Consider the following 21,554-nt stretch of genomic DNA (forward strand, 5'->3'; position numbering starts at 1 on the left):
TGTCACTATGAATTGAGTACAAACGACCCCAATGTAAACAAGCCAATGGCTTTCTTGTTTTTTTTTTAATTCCTAATAGCTGTATTGAACTGTACTTCCATGTGCTTTTTTCTGCAAACTTCTAATAAAGTATTCAATCAATCAATCAATCAATCAATCAATGTCTCCAATGATCCTACTAGCCTAGTTGACTACCTGGGTGAGCAGATCTACAAACAAGCACCAATTTGTAGATCGGCTATTTTCGGCGCACGGCACCGTCATACAGAGACCTACAAAAACTGGCTTTAAGTGACTACTGTGTCTGTGTGACGTGTTTCTCAGGTGTTGTGGCGTGCATGCGCATCAGGCTGTGATCACTAGTGTTGCCATGTCTGCTTATTATAAGCGACTTTGGGCTTGTTTTTCTGTAAAGTTTCTTGGAAATTATTGGCAGTTGCGGCGGGTTGCGGGGTTTTTTTTTTTGGCTTGTTTTCTAAAGTGTAGTTGTTGTTTATTTGGGCTTGCTTCGTAATGTCATTCAAACCAGTGGTTCTCAAACATTTTCAAGTCAAGGACCTCCCAAATTAATATGAATTTGTCTGCAGACCCCCATCTGAAAACATTTTATGCCAGGGACCCCCATACAAGATTTGTGTTGTTAAAAATGTAAATTTACTTCAACATTGTTTTTAAATAGCAGATCTACAAGCTCACATTTTCAAGTAGCCAATGTATTGTGTGGTCAGCTTCTTTTGGGCTCGTTTTCATAGACGTCGTTGCTTGTTTCTCTCGCAAAACCTGGCAACGCTGGTGATCACTGAGCACCATTATCATGGCTGTCGGTGTGAAGATGAGGACGTGGAGGATGTGTGTGTGTCCCTCCAGTCCCTTTATCCTGTATCTGTTGACCACCATTCTACTGAGCCAGGGGGACCCTGTCACCGGGGCCCCAGAGCCGGGGCAGTGGACCGTTGCCCTTGTCAACGTGAGTAAACAAACAGCATTTATAATGCTTCTATATGTTATGGGGCAGCAGTGTTGCCATGTCTGCGTATTATAGGCGACGTTGGGCTTATTTTTCCTGTAAAGTTGCTTGTAAATATTGTGGGTTTTTTTTGGTGGGGGGGCTTGTTTCTAAAGTGTAGTTGCTTATTTAGGCTTGTTTCCCCAATGTTATTTTTTTTTATTTAATTTAAAAACATACTTAATTATTATGGTTGTAACCAGTGGTTCTCAAACATTTTCATGTCAAGGGCCCCCAACAAGATTTGTGTTTAAAAAAAATATTCCACATTTTTCAAAATGTCTTTGAAAATAGCCCAATGTATTATATTTAAAAGGGCGAAGCCAGGGCTCTCTTCTTTTGGCTTGGTTTGCATAGACCTGGTTGCTTGTTTCTTTTGCAAAACCTGGCAACACTGCTAGCTTGTTGTGCTAAAACGCTAGCAGGCAGATGTAATGCTTGTGACTTGAATCAAGGAATGTGTTGCAATGCAGAGTGACTGGAGTCATGTGTGTGTGTGTGTGACAACATCTGTGTACTTGTTGTCATATTGTGGAGAAAAATGGACGAAACACAGTGGCTGACAGACCAACACTAGAGTTGTTTAGCACTGGGCTAGCCGCCTTGTGTCTGTCATCATTAGCAATTAGCTGTTTTAATTTAGCCAGATTATAATGGTGGTGATGATGACGATGTTAATAAGCCTTTTGCCAGATAGCCCTATCTGTGAGAGACGTACAGTGGTTCTCAACCTGTGGGTCGAGACACCCCAAGGGGGTTCCCCACATGATTTTGGGGGTGTCCCCATGCAGATGACAGCTCAAGTGACAATTTAAGGATTTGTAATACCTTTTTTGATACTGAAATGAAATGGAACAAAATACCATTACTGCATCAAAAGTAATCAACAAACTATACCAAATACTGAAAATAGCTGATCTACAAGCTCGCTGCAAGGCGTTGTGAGCTTGTAGATCAGCTATTTTAGCACAATATTTGGCTGTGGAACTGAGTCAAACAAAATGTAATGCCTATACTATTCCACATGCTAATGTGAAGGGGCCAGCTGTGTAAAACAGCATTGGTTTGTACAGTACGTCCCCTGTATGCATGTGTATATCACCTCTAGTACCCTGATAAGTTATCAGGGTAGGGCATTGGTTCTCAAAGTGGGGTACGGGGACCCCCAGGGGTACTTGAGGGAGTTCCAGGGGGTCCCCAGCTAAATGATGGATAGGAACCAAATGGACCCTTATGGGTCTGTAACTCTTGAGAGTGTACAAATGGAACCAAATGGACCCGTTAGGGTCCATTTGGTTCCATTTGTACACTCTCAAGAGTTAAGTTAACATTGATTTTACAATATAAATGGGGGTCCCAGAGATAGAAATGCCACTAAATGGGGGTCCGTAGTCTAATTCATGTCAAACTGGGGGTCCTTAAATTACAACGATTGAGAATCACTGCTAGAGCCGTAAAAATCTTCTCTTATGGGGGTCCCTGGCTTATCTTTTCAAATGGGGGTCCGCGGGCTAATAAGTGTCCATTTGGGGGTCCTTGACGTGAAAAAGTTTGAGAACCACTGCAGTAGGAGACACAAAGAGTCTCCTTTGTGTCTCCTACCGAAACTGCTGCGTACCGGTCCGCTGGTCATGAAATTATTGGCTTAGGAATGAGACAAAAACTAAAACTATCCATGAATTCAAGTCTCCATGGGGTGACTAATCCATAGAAAAAAAGTTTTTGGGTGAACTATTACTTCAACATTAAGACATAGTTAAGGAGAACTAGCTGGCCTTCATCAATGATTCAGTGTAGTAAAAAAAAAGTTCCAGTTTTTTCCACTGTGATTGTGCCCTGCCTGCTGCCTCGGAGTCTCCATATCCAGTTGCAGTGAAAGGTGAGACGCTGGTGTTCAGGGGATTGTCTCACACCCTCTCTCTCTCTCTCTCTCTCTCTCTCTCTCTCTCTCTCTCGGTCTCTCTTAAATCCTTCACAGACCTCAAGACCGTTGCTGTTAAGGAAATCAATGTACAAAGACACTGATATTAAATTGAAAGGTAGGCTGTATGATATTAATTATGGCTCATTTATACTTTGTCGTATGTCTGCATCAAGCGTTCAACAAAGTATAGGCTTTAACGGTTAAAGCCTATACTTTGTTGAACGCTTGGTCTTAATGGGTTAGTAACCCATTAAGACCTGAGGCCAATTCTACAAACGCCTTCTAAACCAGTAGTTCTCACACTTTCAAGATCTTTCAAAAAGGCCCAAAAATAGCAGATTTTTTTCTCACCGCACGAAGTGACGTGCGGTGAGCTTGTACATCTACTATTTTGGAATAGCCAACGCAAAAGTCTAAAATGGCACAGATTCTTTCCTGTTTTTTTTTGGATTAATATTTAGATAGATTTGAAAGGTATTGTGGACATCTTTAATGATTGGATGGATTTCATGATTGTTCTTCATTCAAACGAATGCTTTTGTCTCCATTTGTCAGTCGTGCCCTTTGGCTGTCCAGAAGAGGTGAATTTAACCATCCATTGGTACTTAAAGTTCTACCCCTGTCACAATGAATTCAATAACATCGACGTAAGTAAAAGCAGCACTCACTCACGGCACTTCGTTCAACCAGTAATCATTAAGGACTCTTGGACTAAGCTTTGGGTCTTTATTGGTCATCATGTGAATGTGAATCATGGCTTGTCTTTTTACTTTAGGAAATGTATGAGAAAACACCTTTGAGTCGGGGGGAGAGCATGGACCCGAACCCCCTGAACCCCCTGGGACCAGGAGAATACATTGAGCACAAACACAGCCCCTTAACGTGCAACAGCGGACTGCACTCCTTTACCATGCTCCGCGTAAGACCACTTCAACTCAACTTTATTGTCATATCACAAGTTTACAGGTGTAAAGGTCCTTACACACCGGGGCGATTTTTTCGTGCGAATAATGCGTTTTTTTAAAAAAACCTTATAAAGTCAATGGCTCCGTACATAGAGCGAAAAAGCGAAGCGAAAAAGCGTCTTTTAATTATTCGGAACGAGTCCGAATTTTGCGTATATTCGCCGGTATGTAAGGACCTTAAGAGTGGGTGAAATTCTTTTTAGTGGCAAGCTGAAGCTACCCACAAATTGCAGTTACATTTAATGTAAAATAAGAACAGAGTAACAATATCAAAACAAATATATTATAAAGTGTGTAGTCTTATGTAATAGTAAATAAAGGCATATCGAATAGCAGCGAATATCAAGCATGCATTATGTTTGGAAATGGGAGTGCATTCACTCGTACAGTACATGAAGTAATTTTTTATTCTTTCACTTTACTCTCTAATGTAGTTTGTTGAGCTTTTATGTCAAGTCACACCTTTCTGCATTTGTTGTGTCTTTCAGAAAGCCAAGGCCCAGCCACGCAAAGTGTCGCCCCCTGTCGAGGGCGTCCCACCGGTAAGAAGACATTTGACTTTGTTTTTAATTGTGGACTTCAGATCAGACCAAGAACTTGAGAGGAACCTTTACATAATTGTGGTTTTGATGATATCTTGACATCAGTGCCAGACACAACACGGTCGTTAGTACTCAACGTGTTGTGAGCTGTAGATTGGCTATCTTCACAATCTTTGCAGAACACCATTGTATGACGAAGTACAAAATAACACTTTTCAGCCATAATGACATGCCCAAGATAGGGATTGATTATGAATTATTATTTGATTAAATTATAGATTATTCTTTTATAATAGTGGATACCTGTAGACTAGGATTGTCTTTCACCAGGTGAATGGAAGGATACGAGTCGAGGTGGATCTTCAATCTCAGGTTATTTGCGTGCAGTCAGGTTACAAACAGCATTTACTTTACTCAGTATTTATGCTTTTTATCTGACTCTGGCCCTTTGGTCGGGCGCCCTCATTCATGTCTGGCCATTTCTCAGTCTATTAGGCACATAACATCTTCATATAAATCGCCTCTTTTCCAAGAAATAAGAGTTCACTGATATGACAACATTTGATTTGTGTTCTTAATATCACCCTCTTATGGGAACGTTCTACGGCTGTCTTCCCGGGTTTTTCCCAGAAATGGACTTCAGACCCTTGCCTATTGGAGCTGAATATTTGCTGAACTCAGAGTAGATGTTTCACCATCAACTCTTCGTGCATAAATACTTTTACTCAATATTCTGCTGTCTAAAGGCCTTCTAACCCCTATCCTCTTTCTCTGGTTTTACATAGGATTTCACCCCTGTATAGGAGTCTCTTCTACATAGGATTTTGCCACTACATAGGTTTTCTGCCACGACAATAGATTAAATCAATTGGTTTCACCCGTACTTTACTACTTTATACACGTTTTGTTGATTTTCTAGGATGAAAATGACACATGGATAACTGAAGAGTTTGCCAGTAGCAGCAGCAGTGGCGATGTGGACAGTAGTACGAGGCTGAAAGATGACACTATTGCCACCACATGGAAGGATGGGCCGTATCTACTGGTTGTCAAGATCACCTCAAATAAACCCGAGGCCAACTGGAATCTAACAGGTCGGTTCATGAATAGCTCCTTTAACCACTTAACCCATGAAGACCTGAGGCCGATTTCTACAAATGCCTTCTAAATCAGTAGCTCTCACCCTTTCAAGATTTTTCAAAAAATTTCAAAAAGAGCTGCTATTTTTCAATTGCCAGCAATAAAAATGACACAGATGCTTTCCTGGCGTGTTGTGTGAGCTTGCAGATCGGCTATTTTTACTATTTCTGAAAAATGTCACCTATAATGACATGAAAGTGGTTAAACTGTTTGATAATGCAGCTTCACATGAAATCATAAGTAAAGTAAATGATAATTAGTAATCATGAGAATCAAAGCCTTTGATAATTAAATCTAGTTTTCGTTACTTTTCAAATAATCCCCGATTTTGCTTTTCCAGTTGACATCATCATGAAAGGCACCCACGGATTCATTTCCATAACAGAATATCCTCTCATGATTGTAAGTGAATTCAGTAATGCGATATCCATTATATATTATTATTATTATTATATTATTGCATTACAACGAGAGAAAACTGCTCCTGCCATGTTCCCTATCAAGGATTGTCATAAGAAGAGCTGAATTATACAAGGTCTTATTAACTCAATTTCTGCCAATCACGCATAAATGCGATCTATTAGATAGCGCACTTGGCCGCCAAGATCGCATAAATGCGTTCTATTGAAAAAAATGAAAAAAAAAAAATGTTTTTTTTTTTTTCAATTTGACCCAAAGACCAAGGAGATATGATTTTTCGAAGATCTAGACTCCTATCCACTTGTTAACTAAAAACTTAAAAATTCTGTATCTCGGCTCCTGAGTACTTTTGTAATTTCAATGAAAAATCTCTGGCAGACAACAGCAAAAAATCTGAAATAATTAGGGCAGGCTAAGTGTTAAAACGGGAGAAAAAAACAAAACAGTTTGCCTCATTGATTGATTGAAACCTTTATTTGTTCTCGAAAAGAGCATTGAGGTTTACCCTCATTTTCAATGCTATCGAGATTACATACACAAAAATTAAACGAAACATACAGATATAAAACACAGAAACAACTAAAATAAAAACATAACGGAACATTTGTAAGTTAAAAACAATGACATGGTGAGGTAGGGAGATTTAAGAGCAAGTAATTCAATTGTCCATAGGATATTGGGGCATTCATTTTTAGCGTGAGTTGTAGAGTGTTCCATGAAATGGGAGCATCAAAGCAGAAAGCAGATTTTCCTAGTTCAGACGGAACAGGTGAATGCCATGCTTTGAGTGTAACACTTTATAAACATTGTAATTTCTAGTGCATTGGTTCTCAAAGTGGGGTCCGGGGACCCCCAGGGGTACTTGAGGGGGTTCCAGGGGGTCCCCAGCTAAATGATATACAGGAACCAAATGGACCCGTATGGGTCTGTAACTCTGAGAGTGTACAAATGGAACCAAATGGACCCTAACGGGTCCATTTGGTTCCAATTGTACACTCTCAGAGTTAGATTAACATTGATTTTACGATATGAATTGGGGTCCCAGAGATGTAAATGCCATTAAATGGGGGTCCGTAGCCTAATGCATGTCAAACTGGGGGTCCTTGAAATTAAACTGGTTGAGAATCACTGCTAGAGCCGTAAAAAAAATCTTCTCTTATGGGGGTCCCTGGCTTATCTTTTCAAATGGGGGTCCGCGGGCTAATAAGTGTCAATTTGGGGGTCCTTGACATGAAAAAGTTTGAGAACCACTGTTCTAGTGTATCTGATAGCCATCTTGCCTCACTGGAGTTTTGCCCTTTTGTATTTAATGTCTTTCTAAAAGCCATTGTTTGTATGTGTGTACGCTGTACTAGTTCTACATGGTGATGTGTGTGGTGTACATCCTGTATGCCCTGCTGTGGTTCATGTGGGCGGCCTGCTACTGGAAGGACCTTCTGAGGATCCAGTTCTGGATAGCGGGGGTCATCTTCCTGGGCATGGTGGAGAAGGCGGTCTTCTGCGCCGAATATGAGAACACCAACACTGTCGGTTCTGCCTGTGAGTTTTTCCGCTTCTTATCGTTGTCGCTTTATGCCAAGCAGTGGTAGAAGAAGAACTCAGGCTTTTTGACTTAAGGGCATAGTTCACCCAAAAAAAATGCTTTTCAGTACCAGCGGACCGGGAGGAGACACAAAGGAGACTCTTAGTGTCTCCTACCGGAACCACTGCCAGTCATCAAATGATTGGCTTAGGAATTGCGAAGAAAAAAAGGATCTATGAATTCAAGTCTCCATGGGGTGAAAAAAAAGTTATTTAGGGGGTGAGCTATCCCTTTAAGTAAAAGTAGCAATGTCAAAATGTAGGAATACTTAAAAAAAAATGAACATGAGTAAAAGTACAAAAGTATTGGCAGCAAAATATACTTACAGTACCAACGTAAAAGTACTACATTTTTTTTGAAAATGTGTCAAACGTTTTTTTTTTTTTTTTTTTTTTAATAGCTGATCTACAAACTACTAATCTACAAACGTGTCACGATGCAATACTTGAGTAAATTTACTTGGTTTACTTTCTACCACTTACCAAGCCACTTCCCTGTATGTGAAATTCTGAATTTCCTCTTTGTCTTTTAGCCCCAGGCCTGTTGATCTTTGCTGAGCTGGTGTCCGCCCTCAAGAGAACCTTGGCCAGGTTGCTTGTCATCATCGTCAGCCTGGGCTACGGCATCGTAAAGTAAGACAAACAGTCTCATGCATTATACACACGTTGCCTAACCGCCCATATGAACAACCTTCACAGAATCTAATAATGGATGCTCGCCTCCAATCAACCCAATAAGACCTGGAACGCATCTGTGTCACTTTAGATTTCTTTGGCTATTCAAAAAATAGCAGATATACAAGCTCATAGCGCGGCACCGAGTGCCGCGCTATGAGCTTGTAGATCTGCTATTTTTGAAAAATCGTAAACATTTTTTTAAAGATATTCTTTCAAAAAACTGTTAGGATTTAGAAAACATTCTTAAAAATTGCCTCAGGTCTTAATGGGTTAAATCAGGAGTTTTCTGCATCAGATACCGATCACCAAGTTCTGTCTTTGCATAGACTTGTGGTTTGATTTAAGATTTGTCCGCTCATTATAACATCATAACATCTCTAAACCCATTCCATTCCGGGAACGCATCTGTGTCACTTTAGCTTTCTTTGGCTATTCAAAAATGGCAGATATACAAGCTCAATGATACAAGCTATGAGCTTGTAGATCTGCTATTTTTGAAAGAAATCGTGAAAATGTGTGCAAATCTTTGAATATATATATATATATTTTAAAGCAAATATTTGTAACTCAAATATTTGCTTCTGGGCGTCCCTGGAACGAACTATTTTACAAATATTCGGTTTAAAAATAATATATATATTCAAAGATTTGCACAAATGTTCACGATTTAAAAAAAGAAATAGCAGATCTACATGTATATCTGCTATTTTTTAATAGCCAAAGAAATCTTAAAAAGGCACAGACGCGTTCCCGGCTTGAATGGGTTAATTGATTGCGATCAGGTTTTTTTCGGACGATTACCAGATCACGCCATGTGGAGTGAAAATCTTCCAATTTATAATCAGTCAGCCTGATCAATCAGAGCACCTCTAAAATGTGATCTTTATGTCAGGTAGTGGCTTCATGTTTGTGTATGAATCTCTCTGCCTATAGACCTCGCCTGGGAACGGTGATGCACAGAGTGGTGGGGCTCGGTGTCTTGTACTTCGGCTTCGCTAGTATCGAAGGCGTTCTGAGGATTACCGGGGTGAGAGAAACCTTTTTACTTGTCATTATACAAAGTGCAGCCAATTCTCCCCACTGAAAAAGTCTGTAAATGGTTTCTGTTCGATAAATTGCTAATCTTTAACCACTTTGACCCTGTCATCCCTATTTTGGCAATGTTGTTATTGGCAAACATTTTGGAGAGATTTCCCAAAATTGGCAGAAATGTTTAAAACCCTTTAAGACCTGGAACGCATCTGTGTCACTTAAGATTTCTTTTGCTATTCAAAAATAGCAGATATACAAGCTCATAGCGCGGCACCGAGTGCCGCGCTATGAGCTTGTAGATCTGCTATTTTTGAAAAATCTTGAAAAAACTTTTTTTACATTTTTTTTCAAAAAACTGTTAGGATTCAGAAAACATTTTTAAGAATCGCCTCAGATCTTAATGGGTTAAAAATAAATAGTGAAAGTAGCAGATTTATAAGCTTACGACGCATTCACCATTCATCATGCAGTGAATTATAAAGGGCCAAGTGGTTAAAGAATCCTCATTAGGCTATATATCAGATGTAGCCCAAATATTTAGTTAGATAAACCTGATAGATAGATAGATAGACCTGAGGTTTTGAGTCGGCTTGTGTTTATAGTTTTTGGAGTATTTCAACGTGGGCACCAGTGAACTGTACTTCCACACCATGATTTATGTTCATTTCTTGCTTTGGATGTTGGTTCACCTTAAGGGGCGAGACAACGGCCCAACTCTCATCACAGCCATTGTTCTGGCCGTGTTTGACTCCTGTTCCGTCTGGTTCATATCCTTCCAAAATACTCAACATCATCCCCAGATAATGAACACAATTCCCAGTAGTCTGTGATAATTATTATCTTGTTATTACAAAGCAATCCCCCTTTGGTATTATTTTCAAATGAACTCAAAGTTGTATCCTTGGCCCATTTGTTGCTTTTGGGTGGTTGGTCTTTTTTCATCTTTGTCTCACTCTGGTGAAGAAGATCTGTCTACCCCGCTGTGTCAAAGATCCTCGTTAGGGCTGGGCAATATGACTTCAAGTCAATGTCACCATTATTTCAAACCTTTGCCAAACTTCTTAAACTATTTAAAAAAATAGTAATGGTGAAAATAGCCCATCTACAAGTTCACAACACCGTGCATCGCGACGCGCTGTGAGCTTGTAGATCGGCTATTCTCACTCTTTGTACACCACAATTGTACAGCAAAGTATATAATACAATGTTAAGTGATATATCAGAGTGATTGATTTATGGTAGTCGATTATAAAATAATCGATTAGAATTGTTTTGTGTCGGTTCGATGACATTATAGAAAATGTTATAAACCCTGCTCGATTATAGATTAACCTACATTAGCAAGATTAAGTCGGTTATTGCTTCTAAATTAGTTTGGTTAACTGCCCAGCCCTACTCGTCATCTCATTTTGGTCCCTCTCCCTGTGACTTTTCTGTGTGTCATTTCTTCTGTCCTGTGCGTTGACTGTCCCTCTGTCCCCTTCTCTCTCATCTCTTCTGTCATATAGTAGTCATACGTTCTCTCTCATCTCTTCTCTCATATGGTGACGGTCCCTCTGTCCCCTCCCTCTCTCAGCCCAAAGATTCTGACCTGGCTCTGCTGGCCAACATTCCCCTGGCACTGCTTGACTCCTCTCTTTGTTGGTGGATATCCTTTGGGTGTAGCTGATACCTGTTGTCTGTCTGGGGTTCCTCTACCCTCATCCTCACCTCCTTGAATTGTAGAATGATAGATCCCCTGTACACACAGTACTCGGGGTTAATTTAACGAATTAACGTAACGGGTAAAGAGGATAGACACACTGTCTTCACTTGCTCAAAACAGTTACGTTTTTATTGAATACTAGTACATACCTGTCCGGGGAGATGAGCACCAAAAGTATGTGCAGTTTGGGTTATGTGCTGCTGTGCACAGACAGTATATCAGGGATGGAAAGTGACTTTGTACTTGGTACCTGCAACAGCTCCAACAGACATGCGCGCGCATCCCGTCGCCACGTCGCAAACCCACAGCGAACACACACACACACACACACACAGGGACGTCACGGGCTCTCAGAAGGTGGGGGGGATGGACTTTTGGTGGACTATACCCCTTACTTTACACTTTGGCTATTCAAAAATAGCAGATATACAAGCTCATAGCGCGGCACTGAGTGCCGCGCTATGAGCTTGTAGATCTGCTATTTTTGAAAAAGCGTGAAAAACATTTGTAGCATTTGTAATTCTGTATTTTCAACATTTCGCGTTTTTTTGGGCGGATTTTGTTAGTTTTTTTCGTGTTTTGGTTACTTTATTTCGGCGTTAGGGTTAGGTTATTTAATTCATATTTTTGCCTGATTTTACCGATTTATTATCAAAAAATGATATATATTTTTTATTTTTTCAAAAAGTGGGGAGTATGAAATCACGGATCTGTGAGAGTGAGGGTGTTGCGTCGTACGCACAGTAAATGGCCGTGACGCCCCTGCACACACACGCTCGCGACCCGTCGCAAATCCAAAACGGGCGACGTTATTTGGTGCATATGCTAATGGACAATGGGCGTGTGCAAATTCAGATCAATTGCTCGCACCATTGAGGAGGAGAACCGGGCAGGACAGACAGATTCTGAACAGACAGATCCATGTCCACAGAGGGTTCCTTAATTATATGTAGGAAATACAATGTTTCGGAAGCATGACCTTCCTCAGGCATCTCTATGACCAAATATGTTGCATACATTCAATAAAACTTCATTCTGTATTGAGCAAGTGAAGACAGGGTGCCGTCCTCTTTACCTGTTGCGGCTCCTCCGCCAACACACCTGTCGAAGAGTTCTTAATCAGGTGTGCTAAAACAGTGGTTTTCAACCAGTGGTCCGGGGACCACCAGTGGTCCTTGAGGGGGTTCCAGGGGGTCCCCAGCCAAATGAATAGTTAGGAACCATATTGACCCGTATGTGTCTGTAACTCTGAGAGTGTACAAATGGAACCAAATGGACCCTAACGGGTCCATTTGGTTCCATTTGTACACTCTCAGAGTTAAATGAACACTAATGATGATGATACAGTGTAGATTGGGGACCCGCAAGAAATCTAAATGGTTGAGTCCCTGGCATATATTTTCGAATGGGGGGTCCGTGGGCTAATATGTGTCAATTTGGGGGTCCTTGACGCAAAAAAGGTTGAAAACCACTGTGCTAAAAGACTTGGATGAACTCAGAGAGTGTACAAATGAAACCAAATGGAGTGGACCCATGAGGGTCCCATTTGTTTCCATTTGTACACTCTTCCAAGTTAAACGAACACTGAGGATTTTACTGTGTAGACCGTGCATGAAAGCCCACCCTAACCCTCATTGGTGTTCCTGATAAAAGGCGTGTTGTGGAGGGAAGATTATTATGTTCTGTGTGCCAACAGTATGAATTTGTTTGATTTATAATGATGTTTTGATTTGTAAATCTATAAATCCATGTTTACCTTGACTGCCACTAACATATTTGTCAGCCTGGCACAAACTATAAAGACCTTGAAGCTGAGGAGAAACCCGGTCAAGTTGTCTCTCTACCGGCACTTTACCAACACTCTAATATTTGCTGTCTTAGGTGAGTGGCACCTTATGCTTTTTGCACTTAAAGCTAGGGTAAGTGATATTTTTGGTTAAAACAAAACGTTTTTTTGTTAAAAGGTTAAAGCACTATATTCTGATAGTAATCATTGTACATATTTTTCATCTTTCATACCAGTAACCTGTAAGCTGATTGTATGACGTTCTTTATAGTAGTGTGTATATCTGTCTGTCTCTTATATGTCATCATGATTTGTGTGCGTGCCTGTGTGGGGATCTCATTTTAAACAAGCTTTAGTGCTTTATGAGTCTTCCAGTTTAGTAGACCTTGTATTGTGAATTTGTACTTCCATGTACTGTTGTTTTCATGTCTTACTAAATAAAGTACATCGATCAATCAATAGAGTGTTTGTTCAGTAACAGGAGTCTCCCGGTCTCTCCAGCTCTTTAATAAACAGAAAATACATTTTCAGGTAGGTGACAAAATGTCACCCAATCAGGAGAGAGTACCCATTTATCAGCTTTATTTTTATCGCGTTCCAGTTCCAATTCTGTCAGCTCATTTCTTAGTGTCATCACCTCCAATTTCACTTGTTTAATCTGTATCCTGACTGAGTTCTCTGTCCTCATTGGATAAAATTGGTATCCTGACCTGAAATTGCATTTTCTGTTTAATAAAGAGCTGGAGAGACCTGGTGATTAGTATGATTGACCACTTAAGCCGTATTTTATACGTCGCACAACAGTTTTGCACAAAAATAGTGAAAGATTCTAACATTTTTTTTCAGCTTCCATTGTTTTCATGGTGTGGACAACAAAAAAGTTCAGACTAGCACATTGTCAGTCGGTGAGTATCCATTCACTTTTATATTAGTCTTTCTTTCTTAAATAGAGAAATACAAAGATATTTCTCTGTTAATAAATAGTTATTCATCAATCGATTTGGACCATGTAATCAGGCCCACCACAGGCTGCTCTTAAACATGCATAAACAAATGCATGTAACATCATCTCATTATGACCCTCTCGAAAACAAAATGACACATCTCAAGGGGTTATCCTTCTAATAAAGGTACTATATATTATTTGCTAATTCAGTTAAAATGTTAAGTTCAATGCAGTAAGGGAAGTCTTTTTTCATTACTTGGCTCATGTAAGTGCATTGTTATTCTGTTGTTTTTGTACGCAATGCTGCGACCCAATAGATATCTTCCACAGCACAAGTTTGGGTCCCTAGCCCACAACGCATTGTGAGCTTGTAATGTGCGTTGTGAGCTATTTTTGGGAGGAGATTGGGTGTAGAGGGAAAAAAGGAGGGGGCCAAGTATAGACCCCTTGGGGTCAACAAACTATATAGGGTTTAAGTGATTAAACCGAGCTTATGAAGAAACTATGTCTGCACCATGCTTGTAGTTGGAGAAAATCAGTTGCAGTATTTTTCAGTACCAGAGGGGGGCGGGAGTGTTCACAATTGGTGAAATTTGGGGGGAAATGACTGATTTCAGCTTCAACATAATGTTGCATTCATTGTCCATGTGATTCATTCTACTGCAGGACTGGATAGAGTTATGGGTAGATGATGCATTCTGGAGGTTCTTGTTCTCCATCATACTGCTTGTCATCATGTTCTTATGGAGACCATCTGCAAACAACCAAAGGCAAGTATTTGCGCTAAATAAAACGCATCACACAAACATGATGCTCCATGATTTAGTGCAGTGATTCTCAACGTTTTTAGTGTCACACTGTCAAATCCTCAGTGTTACTTTAACTCTGTGAGTTGTACAAATGGAACCAAATGGACCCGTAAGTCCTCGTTCAGGGGCCTCCTGGCGCCAGAGGCACACCGTTGCTCCAATCCGCTCAAAACTTGGCACAAACACTGTTTACCGGTGGTCTGGTGTGAACACAGTCACACCATGGGCCATGTGTGGCTCCCAGGGGCCACGTCAGGGCCACACACAAACACTGTTCAGGGGTCTGCTATGAGAATAGTCACACCAAAAAAACTAAATTGCACACACATGGCGTGCTACAGCAGTGTTAATACAGTGTTTAACGCTTCAAATGGCCATAACTCGGTGACCATTGCTCTGATCTGCACAATGTAGGACTAGATTGGAAGGTCTAGGCGTATCGTCCTGAAAATGTAGTGCATTTTAAAGTCCCCAGATGTATTGGTAGACAGAGATTTCAGATTGTTTGGTAATGCAAAACGATATCCCATTTAGCTGTTTCTCCATTGCAATGTAGTCTCGTTCTGTTTTGTATGTACAGTGTTCTTTGGTGTATATTTATAGTTTTTGTGTGAAGTAGTCCATCCTGTCATGTTGTACAGAAATCAGTTTCTACACGTCCCGTTATACGGCAGTATCTCGAAGGGATTTCTGACTCACTGACCTCTCTAATATCCACAGATATGCATTTACTCCGTTGATGGATGACTCCGATGATGAGGAGATAGAAGAATATCTTGCCAATACAAATTTAGGTATGGTAATGCCTCCATTCAAACTAACAGTATAAACACTGCTGTGAAATGATGAACTACAGTAAAAGTCCAAAACTGACCCATTTTCTATCCACAGCTGACGGCATGAAGCTGAGAGCAACAAAGGGTGATTCAAATGGCACAGTAAAGTCTCCAGCTGCGAACCCGGTCAGTGTCACTCTTTTTTTTTTTTTACATTGTTATTTATTGAGTTTTTCCCAATAACAGTAGACATGATAGTACTGCCAAATGTACACCTGCCAACCCTTTCCACCATTACTGTTATCAAACAAATTGCAATAATAAAGACGACCACAGAATTATTAAATAAGTACATTAAACCAAAATAATACAGTGAAGTAAAGTAAATGATAATAATACAAAAATGAAAGCATCAGATATGACACTGTCATTAAATCAGTCAGAAAAATAATATTGAAAATGGAAAATGTTTGGTGAAAAAGTATACTAATATATCCTCAAAGTTAAATTGAACCAAATTGCAGCAGCGGCTCAGTGTCTCCAATAGACACTATTTTCATTGGTTCAAATCCTGAATGATCCGCTGATACTGTGTCAGATTCTTCCAATTCACAACATTCTATGCAAATGGAATGTTGGGTTATTTTTTCCCCCCTTTGGTACAAAGGTTTAAATGTTTCAACAGATGGCAGTATTTACTCAGTTTCCTCTTTTTTCCACCTGTCCAGGATGAGGACTTGAAGTGGGTGGAGGACAACATTCCCAGCTCTCTCTCAGATGTGTAAGCATCGTCATTAAACACGTGTATTAGACGTTTTCATACGTGACCAGATTGCAGGATTTAATTGCAGGATTTCCCTTTGCTGTCTGTCGTTTCAGAGCCCTGCCAGTGCTGCTCGACTCAGATGAGGTACGCATCATATTGTGCTCCTACACGGTACAATCAAACTATCTCTGAGAGGGTACAAATGTAACCAAACGGGTCCATTTGGTCACATTTGTACCCTCTCAGAGTTACAAATGGATACATTTCACTGAAGATTTTATTTCATTATGGAATTTCCAGTTTATTTTCTGACTGCTGTTCACTTTAGAATTCCACATGTTTTATCTATGTTATTCCTGGGATCTTTGACCGGATAATGTAGTTTTACGAGCAGAGACAAAGCCTGAATGAAAGTACTATTCCCATTTAGGCAAACATGGATGAATTATTTTTGTTTCATACAATTTCTTGCAGACTTTGCATTATTTAGATAGGATTGTAGACGGGAAACTTTGTCCAGAAACATTGCAATTATATGAGTTAGTTAATACGACTGTATTAACGAACTTGTATAATCAGTTAGTTAATGCATTCAGTTAGTTAGTTAATACAGTCAGTATAATGGAAGTGATGGAAGCGAAAGGTGGTCAAATCAGGTTGAGACCTTGCCCGAATATGTAGTCATAAGTCATAACTGGCCACAGTTACTGTATTATCCCCTGTCTTGTTCTGTTGTCTCTTAATTACTTCATAGCTTCAAACCAGTGTTTCTTCTTTTTGTTTTGTGTTTCCTTTCATTCAACTGACAAATGAGCTTGAATGTGATAACGTGTTAAACGTGTTGCATGTAATTTCTCAGGAAATCATGACTACAAAGTATGAGATGTCAAAGATGGAGTGAGAAGAAGAAGCAGGACATCTCCGAAACTGCGGTTTGGCACCAACTGAGATTCCAGCATGGGGGAACGGGGCTGATGATGTCACCCAGCAAACCCGTCCTTGACCCTGTCATGCACAGCAGGGGTTCCCCTCTGAAGAAGCAGGGTTCCTCCCCTGAACCCTTAAGGCAAGGTGATGCTCTTGTGCTCTTGAATGTTTCAAGTAAAGCCTGATTTATAAACTTCGTCACGCGCCGGTGTTCGCACGCTGAAAATAGCCGATTTACAAGCTCACAACGCGCAACACCGCTAAGCGTTGTGTGAGCTTGTAAATGGTCTGTTTTTGGCACACGGCGACACCATTACAACAAACTATGAATTAAGCTGGTGTGATGCACGTTGATAAGGTGGTTGCAGCACCAGTGCTAGAACAATTTGCGAGACCCTGGTTCATTGCCCTGTTGAACTCCATGTAGCTCCTCTTGACCCGGCAATTTCACCGACACCCGACTTCTGTCTCATACCTCATCTCACTGTCCACAAAGAGGGGAATGGCCTCTCATCTCCAATCAAAACCATGCACAATTAACCATGTTGTTTTTTTAGCCTTCTTTTCCAAAGAGATTGTTATTTTGTAGGCATTGCTGTCTTTTACTTTCTATATTTTATGCATGTGAAATTATGACGTGAGTTTATTTTGTAATGATAAACCCGTTAAGACCTGGAACGCATCTGTGTCACTTTAGATTTCTTTGGCTATTCAAAAATAGCAGATATACAAGTTCATAGCGCGGCAACGAGTGCCGCGCTATGAACTTGTAGATCTGCTATTTTTGAAAAATCGTGAAACTTTTTTTCCCCGATTTTTCTTTTTTTCAAAAAACTGTTAGGATTTAGAAGACATTTTTAAGAATCGCTTCAGGTCTTAATGGGTTAAGAAAAAGCGGGCCTTGATGATAAATGCTCGGGGGGCGATCATATCCACTGTTACGATATGATGTCCCGTTCTGAATTTGCAATGTTCTATTGTACTGTGAAATAGTTGAAAACTACACAGCACGGATTGGCTGTAATAAAGATGAGGATATGATCATTTTGTAATGAATAGAATTAAGAGAAGAGTTTGATGTTGAGATATAATAATAATCAAATAATATAAAGCAGTGGTTCTCAAACTTGTTTTCAAATTTCAAGGACCCCTCCATAACTCTCGAGAGTTAGAGATCTGTAGGGTCCTTTTGGAACCCCCTCTGAGGGTCATTGGACCCCACTTTGAGAACCACTGATACAAACCATTGGTCAGGCACTTTGTTTTTTGCCTCCAATAGTTTTCTTTGAATATAAACAGCATTATTTTCCCATTAATATATAAGACGAATGGACAGATATTCTTTAACAAAGGTGTTAGGAAAGCAACTGTATTAAGAGATGCGAAAGTCGTTTGTATCCCTAACTGATCTTAAGCACAACCACAATCAATAAGACTTCCACTAAAGCCCTGTATACAGTCTTACAACAAATGGCAAAAACAGCCAATCCATAAGTTCACAACGCGTATCATCGTAACACGTGAGCTTGTAGATTTTAAGTTTTTGAAATGTTTTGAAAAAAGGCAAAAATTTGCCTAAAATAGCGACGTCAGGGTCAATGTGGTTACATTTGCACTCCAACCTTTTTCAAGATCAAGTGTTCCTGCCCATTCTTCTCGCATGAACCCTAATGGAATTATTGAACTGTGAAACAAACAAAGTAATGGGATATAATGTTTTATGTAAGTGGTGTTATCTTCTGATTTTGGGGCGAAATACTGTTATTTATGTCTCGAGACTGAAATTCCTCAGCTTCCTGAAAAAAGTGTGCGTGCGTGACAGCGACAGTGTTCGTGCGTGACATTAGGGATGGGACGATAATCGCTATTATCGTTTATCGTGATAAAAAACACATTTTAATTTATCGTGAAATGGTCCTCCGTCATACACTAGGAATTAGCTGTGGTTGAGCCGCAAATTCAATACCACTTAAACCGTCTATACCCTGTAAAGAGCTCATTTGGCACGCTCTTATTTCACGCTACACAAATCGATCTGCCAAAAATAGCTGATCTACAAGCTCACAATGCGTTGCAACGCAACGCATTGTGAGCTTGTAGATCGTCTATTTTTTGGTGAACGTTCCTCTCCCGAATGGGGATTTAAGTGGTTAAACAAAAGTTGCCATTTTGAGTTTTAGCATATTTTGATTATCACGATAATACCGTTAATCGCAATACATTTTTGCCACAATAATCGTGACATGTAATTTTCATATTGTCCCATTCCTATGCGCTGTAACTGGAGTGAATTGAGCCGTAACCAAGTGTTGATATCAATGTAGAATTGTGAGGATTGCTGATGGTTGAGGTAGTGATGCTTGTGTCGTGAAACTCTGTATGTATTTGGAGGAATCTTCTCATGAAATAAGCAGCAATATACTGTATGTACTGTACGTAGTGTCGGATTAATGTTCAGCCCCCCCCTCTACACTGCAAAAGCCTGAGTGCAAAAAAAAAAGAAGGTCCACATTTACACTTTCAGATTTAACACTCAGGATTTTACTGTTTATGTTTCACCTGTTGTCACTATTTATTTGTGTTTAAAGTGTACTTAAGCAACTTGTAAAGAACACATTGTTTACTGTGACTACTGGAACTTCCATTTCAATGTTTGCATCTTTTTACCAGAAGTTTTAAGGGGGACTGATAACGTGTACATTATTATTTCTTGGTTTTCATCGCATGATTAATTTTTCGTTGCTTTGCAAAAATCAGGCATGATTTCACACTTTTAAGCATGATTTTTTTTGGTGTGTGTGCAGAGAATAGATGGCCTACAAGACCACGTTGTGAGTTTGTAGATCGGCTATTTCTGGCGTGTGACACACCGGCATTTGACAAAAGTATAAATCAGGCTTTATTTATATCACCGTTAATCTTATAATTTATTATTCTTTGGGGGATTGACTGTGAATATAGCTGAACTGGTGCTGGTATCAGTCGGTGTTGGTACGGATTTGGAACAAATCTTCGGTTTGTGTTGTCGTGAGCACAAATGGTAGTGGGTCTTCAAACCTTTTGTTAGTCCAGCCACTCCTGCACTATGCAGAGACTGTAGAACAATGGTTCTCAAACTTCTTTTTTATTTCAAGGACCCCCACCATAACTATGAGAGTGTACACTCAGAGTTACAGACCCATAAGGGTGTATTTTGAACCCCCTCAAGCAGTGTTGATTTTGTCGACTAGAACTTATGACAAAAGTGATCGTCGACTACCTTTTTTTCACTGACAAACTAAATAAAAACTAAGCTGTGATGACTAAAACTAAGACTAAATATATTGACAATTTCGTGAAACAAAAATGTAACGATACTATACCTACAGTATATATGTTAGGGAGGGACGAGATCCAGTAGAACTAAAAGAAAAGTCATTTTATGTTTGGTTGCGTTCGGGTGTTGCGCTCTGAAAATAGCAGATCTACAAGCTTGTAGATCGGCTATTTTCAGCATGCAACCAAGTTAAAATCAGCCATTACGACGCCATCAAAGCACCGCCAAAATACATATTAGTCGACTAAATCAACTGTAGATTTAGTCGACTAAAACTAGACAAAAACTACAATATTTCAGATGACTAAAATATGACTAAAACTAAATGGAATTTTATTTCAAAAGACTTTGACTAAAACTAAATAAAAATTTGCTGTCAAAATCAACACTGCCCTCAAGGAACCATGAGGCGTCCCTGTACCCCACACTTAGAGAACCACTGGTCTAGCTCTATTCCTGCACTATGCAGCGCTGTGGAGAACACCGCTATGAGTTACAGCACAAGCTCATCATCTGGACACTTTTATAATGTAACTATAAAAGATTTCTCTTTTCCTTTTTGTATGAATCTAGATACTCCATGTACAGTATGTGTCAGAGAAACCTGGAATGGGTTTTGCTTATGATGGCAAAGTATTTCGTCCGTTATGTAAAAATTATAACCACCTGCCTTGGGACTTTTTGATTATTTGTACAGATGGGCGTTTTTGGCTGATTCCTGTTGATACTTAATTCCACAAGTGGAGAGAAGGTGTCTGGGTTATATGACCTGTCTGTTTTTTCTGGACTTTCACATTCTAGAACCAGGCAGTGAGCTTTTAATCAGAACATTTTTGCCTGTTTTTTTTGCTTTCCTCCTAATGAAGAGAACACACACACCCAGACCAAAATGTTTATTAGACATAGAGAGGTGTGTGTGTGTGTGTGTGTGTGTGTGTTCTCTCTTCTGAGTCTGATATTTAATTGTCAATAAAAAATATATTATATATTTTACAAAGATTTGTGCTCTTGCCCTATCTGTATCTACAGTAGAGGTGGATAGTAACCATCATGTACATGTATTATGCGTACATGAAGTACTGAACTGTACATAAGACAAATTGTAAGATACTTCTACGAGTATTTCAACACTTCATTTTCAACACTTTATACTTCTACTCCATTACAATTATTTGACGACTTTAGTTACTAGTTACTTTGCAGATTTAGATTATTATTACAAATCCCTATTTTGT

The 21,554-nt window shown here is 39.7% G+C and overlaps 1 protein-coding gene across 3 annotated transcripts; it reads left to right on the forward strand.

Moving 5' to 3' along the window:
- Window positions 1-814: 814 nt before the first annotated feature.
- Window positions 815-21,318, forward strand: tmem87b (transmembrane protein 87B; the record flags this gene model as incomplete). Of its 3 annotated transcripts, none has more annotated exons than XM_084076893.1 (19): window positions 815-967; window positions 2,985-3,045; window positions 3,486-3,577; window positions 3,706-3,849; window positions 4,384-4,437; window positions 5,357-5,531; window positions 5,918-5,979; window positions 7,353-7,536; window positions 8,112-8,211; window positions 9,190-9,283; window positions 9,984-10,054; window positions 12,765-12,874; window positions 13,626-13,684; window positions 14,392-14,495; window positions 15,255-15,328; window positions 15,426-15,496; window positions 16,039-16,091; window positions 16,190-16,220; window positions 16,936-21,318. In XM_084076893.1, 19 exons carry the CDS (start codon window positions 815-817, stop codon window positions 16,975-16,977), a joined length of 1,734 nt encoding a protein of 577 aa, XP_083933019.1. In that variant the 3' UTR covers window positions 16,978-21,318. The 3 variants fall into 3 exon arrangements, with proteins under 3 accessions (XP_083933019.1, XP_083933020.1, XP_083933021.1); XM_084076894.1 differs by lacking the exon at window positions 9,984-10,054 and adding an exon at window positions 10,865-10,947 and having other exon boundaries at window positions 12,777-12,874; XM_084076895.1 differs by lacking the exon at window positions 9,984-10,054 and having other exon boundaries at window positions 12,796-12,874.
- Window positions 21,319-21,554: the final 236 nt, after the last annotated feature.

The sequence above is a fragment of the Gymnoscopelus microlampas genome (genome assembly GCF_963454915.1).
Source record: "Gymnoscopelus microlampas genome assembly, chromosome: 13".
Lineage (NCBI taxonomy): Eukaryota > Metazoa > Chordata > Actinopteri > Myctophiformes > Myctophidae > Gymnoscopelus > Gymnoscopelus microlampas.